General features: G+C 44.5%; 1 protein-coding gene across 1 annotated transcript; it reads right to left on the reverse strand.

The window, feature by feature from the left end:
• LOC110434147 lies at nt 2883-4121 on the reverse strand. Its single transcript, XM_021457921.1, has one exon. The coding sequence runs from the start codon at nt 3772-3774 to the stop codon at nt 3457-3459; it is 318 nt and encodes a 105-aa protein (XP_021313596.1). The 5' UTR covers nt 3775-4121; the 3' UTR covers nt 2883-3456.

Here is a 5101-nt window from a genome sequence, read left to right on the forward strand (position 1 = left end):
TGCAGTCTTGTTGCATGTGCTGCTGCTTGATGAGGTCTTGTTCAGTTGACCTAAAAACTAAAAACTTTTCAAGATTACTCGTCACATCAAATATTGCGACACATGTATAGAACATTAAATATAGAAAAAAACAAAAACTAATTACGTTTGCCTGTAAATCATGAGATGAATCTTTTGAGCCTAGTTAGTCTATGATTAGACAATATTTATCAAATAAAAATGAAAATACTACAATACCCAAAATCCAAAAATTTTCGGAACTAAATAAGGCCTGAATTGTTATTTATTTATTAAGCATTTGCTAGTACTAGCAGCTGGAAGTATATACTAATACAGAAAATAACGTACAAAATACACAGGTGAGTAGCTTAATTATTGATAAGCAACAAACGGTGTGGCAAAAGTAATCAATTAATGAGAAGTAAGAGCAGAGCAGAGCATGCAAAGGTGACTGGCTAGCTGCTACTACTGGTGCATCTCTCGATGGATCATTACGCCTTATTGTTTAGTTCTCAAAAAAATTTGCAAAATTTTTTAAATTTTCCATCATATCAAATCTTGAGGTATATGTATGAAGCATTAAATATAGATAAAAAATAATAATTGCACAATTTACATGTAATTTGTGAGACAAATCTTTTGAACCTCCATAATTGGACAATATTTGTCAAATACAAATGAAAGTGTTACCGGGTCTATTTTGCAAAAAAAAAATTAAACTAAACAAGGCCTTAATCTGAAACTGATGGATGAGTGGCATGGCTGACTGGCTGGCGCTGCCAGGTACATTCCGCCAGCACAGCCAGCAGCAAGCTAGCAAAGCAGAGTGTCAGCTGATTGATCACCAACGCATGCATGATCGGAGGCGGGGAAGCCGACGACGATCGGTCTAGGCACAAATTAAATGTCCTCCATCAACTGCGCGCATGCTTTATTATTATATTATTATCAGAAGATCACACAATTCAGTTCCGGAGCTGATGTTTATATACGCCTTTGTTGTTTTCTTGAGGATCGGATCGGATCGCACGCAACGCAACGCAACGCAACGCAAAATGGTCGATGTATATGAGCTCGCCGCTCCGGCCCGGCCGGAGATGCAAATAACATAATTCTGCTGCTGCAAACACAATGCATATATTTAATTTGTTTCTTGCGTTGCATTGCATGATATATACTACTATATACAGCAGCAGCATGCATGCTGTTGTATCGCCGCTATTGACTATGGCTTGTTTAGTTTGCAAAATTTTTGGTTTTTGACTAGTGTAGCACTTTCGTTTTTATTTGATAAACATTATCCAATCACGGAGTAATTAGGCTTAAAAGATTTATCTCATAAATTACAGATAAACTGTGTAATTAGCTTTTATTTTCGTCTATATTTAACACTCCATGCATACGACCAAAATTCGATGTGACGGAAAATTTTGAAATTTTTTGCGAACTAAACAAGGCCATATATATTGCTAGCCAATCGATATGACCACGCGTACGTATGTAGGTACGACGTGTGTTTCCGGCCCTGCGCCGGCCTCCAATGATAAGCCTTGTTTAGATACATCCAAAAACTCAAAACTTTACAAGATTCCTCATCACATCGAATCTTGCGGCACATGCATGAAACATTAAATATAGATAAAAAAGATAACTAATTGCACAGTTTGTTTGTAAATCACGAGACGAATCTTTTAAGCCTAGTTGTTCCATGATTAGATAATGTTTGTCAAATAAAAACGAAAATGCTACAGTATCAAAATCAAAAAAATTTTGGATCTAAACAAGGCCTAAATCCGACGGACGGACCATAATGCATGCCAGGCATATACTGTATATATATATGGCGTCCTTTCTCCATATCTGTGATTGGTCCAAAACCGACATCTCTCCTGGTGGCTGTACGTGGTGGTCTCGCCTAACCTCTCTCTCATCATGCATGCATGCATGGGGCCAGTACGTCAGCCAGAGCCAGAGAGAGCCCCCAGTTGTACGCTACGACCTGTCACTATTGCACTACATGCATGAAGAAGAATACAGTAATGAAGACAGACCACCGTTGCATCATGCGTGCTTCATTCCATTCCATCATGTTTTGCTCTTTAATTAGTAGGATAGGAGTATTTGACTGCTGGTATTTATGTTAGGTGGTGCTACTAGTACACAGCAGTAACCAGTACAGTACCCACACTACCCCAGTCAGCAGCATTTGCAATTGCAATTGCAGTTGCAGTTGCTTCCCTTCCATCAGCCGGTCAAATACATGCGGGGCTATACTTATTACTACTAGTAATTATGCACCTTCCAGTCCAGACGACATGAAATAGCTAGGAATGGATGAATGAAGAATATTTTTGAAAAGCCTTGTATATATGTAAGTAGTAAAAAGAATAGATAGAATATTTATATATATCATTTTTTTTTAAAAAAAACAACGGATGGGAACTAACTCGTCATCAATTAGTAATTTGTACAGTAACAGTAGTGCTATACTGGAGCTATCTAGCTGGAGTTGTAATAATTAACATCTAACATGTTCATCTCGATCATCTCAGCCTCGCGCGCTCTCAAGGCAGGGGAATTAGGGAAAGCAGAATCAATCAAGCTAGTGAAAAAGCTCCAGTCTCCGGCAGCATGTAGCTCCAGCTCCAGCTTAAAACAAAACAAAAAAAGGGGGGGGGGGGGGGTCCAATTCAATCAAGGACCGGGAGAGAGAGAGAGAGAGAGAGAGAGATATGACGTACTACGATGATCTTTTACTTTAGCGCATGCAAGTTGGCCGGCCGGCGGGACCAATGCAATGCAAGCTATACTATAATGAATGAAAGAAAGCAAGTTAAGTGCATGCATGACAAAGGTACGTACGGTGGACGGGCCCTGCCCTGGTTGAGATACATACTGTACGTAGTACGGAGTAGTATAGGGGAGAGAGAGAGAGAGAGTCACCGTGCAACAATTGCTGCATTATATTGGATCCCCTGCAACTGCAACAGCTGATCAAGCAAGCATCATGTCACCAGTACGTAGTGCGTACGACGGATACGGAGTACTAGCTAGCTATTAGCTCTGCCGCCGCTCTGCTTCTGTAGGAGTAGGAGGAGGAGGAGGAGGAGGAGGAGGAGGAGTAGAGTCATGATCTGCTCTGGAGCTCATGCATGGATCACCAACCATGCCTTTCGTTCCTTCCTTCCTTCCTTCCTTTACGTACACAAGAAAAGAAATACTAATTGACAGCACGCAGCAAATAAATAAATGGAAATAAAACAAAATTAATTAGCTACAAGGAAGAAGAATGCCTGATGGCTAGCTACTACCTAGGACTAGGACCAAACAAAGTACGTAGTCATGGAGGAACCAAGCTAGGCAATAAGTCTGGCGTACGTCATGGTCGTCGATGCAGCAGCAGCAGCAGGTGCTCAGGCTCGGCGGCAGATGATGGATACGTACGTAGAGTGGTAGCTAGTAGTCTCGCCAGCAGACGAGCATGGAGACGCAGCGGCGGACGATGTAGAAGCGCGCCCGGTGCTCCTTGACGGCCTCCACGCATTTCTTCTTGGACAGCCGCGAGTGCGACGACGACTCTGCTGCTTGTGCTTGTGTACTCCTGCTGCTGCTGCTGCTGCTGCTGACGACGCTGGCCGAGTAGCTCCGGCTGAGCACCGCGGAGGAGGCGTCGTCCGTGGCCATGGCCATGGCGTGCGGCCTGCCGGATCTGCTCCGCCCCTTGTTGGACAGCTTCCACCTGTCGTCCCCGCCGCCGGACGACGACGAATCCATCACTCTGCCTCACTTGCTGAGGAATGTGCAGTGCGCTGCGCTGCCTGTGCTCAGGAGCCTCACTATATATATATATTAATAGAGAGAAAGAGACTGACGGAGGGAGTCGATTCCTGATATGATAAATTTTCGGTGGAGGCCGCCGGCCGGCTAGGCTAGAGTGTAGTCTAGTCTCACTACTGAACTGAACTAGTACTAGTACTCAAGACAAGAGGCGGATTGAGAGGTAGGTAGGTAGGTAGGTAGGTAGCAGAGGAGATTGGAATTGGAATTGAAGCAAGCAGCACTGCAGCAGCATACAAGATCGATGGACAAGAGGAGGTCAGGAGAATTTCGCTCCTGCTCTGCTCGTGATGATATTGATATTGATAGGGGCCGGGGGAAATGAGGAGCCTACAGGTTGCTGCTGCTGCAACTATTGAATTGAGTGAGGAGTTGCAAATAAAAGCAACTGATCGAGCAGCAACGTACAGTAGGGGCGAGAGCAGTTAATTTGCGTGTTGTGTTCCTCCCCCTTCACCCTTGCGCGCTCAGTGGTCTCCAAGTCGATCCGTCCAAGGCGTATCTGATGTGCCATCTCAATGGCAATATCCTGTTTCCAAAACAAATCTGCTAACAGAGCATCAATGAAACGAATAATGAAACAACCTCCGCAATACGTGGGTTTCACCTTGATGTTTCCTAGGCTAGGCAAAACATTTAATTACTGTAAAATGATTAGATCACATGTAAGATGGTGAAACGATTTAATCCTCAGTGGAGATTTCACAACGCCAGCGGAGTTAGTTTCACCATGATAAAACTACTTCCTTCTCTCTCCTCATCTTCGTTTTATGCAAAAAGTGCAGTTTTACTGACATGACGCTCTAATGGGTTGTGGTGGCACGCGCGCGGGACCGGGACCCCGGGCGGTCGGCGAGGCAGCCGGGCGCAAAGCAAATGCAATGCAAGCAGCAGCAGCAGCAGCATGCGTGCCAGGCCGCAGGACACGCTACTGCTACTGCTACTGCACACCCCTGCACTGCACGCACCATGCTGTGCTCCGTCCCAGTCCCCGCCACTACACAAGCGCCCCTACGTCCGTCGCCTGCCCCGACGAGACCCTTCTCCCGCCACCTGCGCACGTACGTATCACAGTTTCGGAATGCAATGCAAAATGCAACCTCATGATCAATCTGAATATTCTATCATCACGCCCCATTGACGACAACACACGCTCACGCTATTGTGTGTACATACAGTATGTAGTATGTGTGCTTCCTCTTTGGCCTCGCTCCTTTCTATAAACAAGAGTAGAGGGTAAAGTACATTTTAAACCTCCAACTAA

Source organism: Sorghum bicolor, chromosome 3 (genome assembly GCF_000003195.3).
Source record: "Sorghum bicolor cultivar BTx623 chromosome 3, Sorghum_bicolor_NCBIv3, whole genome shotgun sequence".
NCBI lineage: Eukaryota > Viridiplantae > Streptophyta > Magnoliopsida > Poales > Poaceae > Sorghum > Sorghum bicolor.

Coding starts and splice junctions, on each gene's coding strand:
- LOC110434147 (XM_021457921.1), bottom strand. CDS start 3,774: ATGGATTCGTCGTCGTCCGGCGGCGGGGACGACAGGTGGAAGCTGTCC.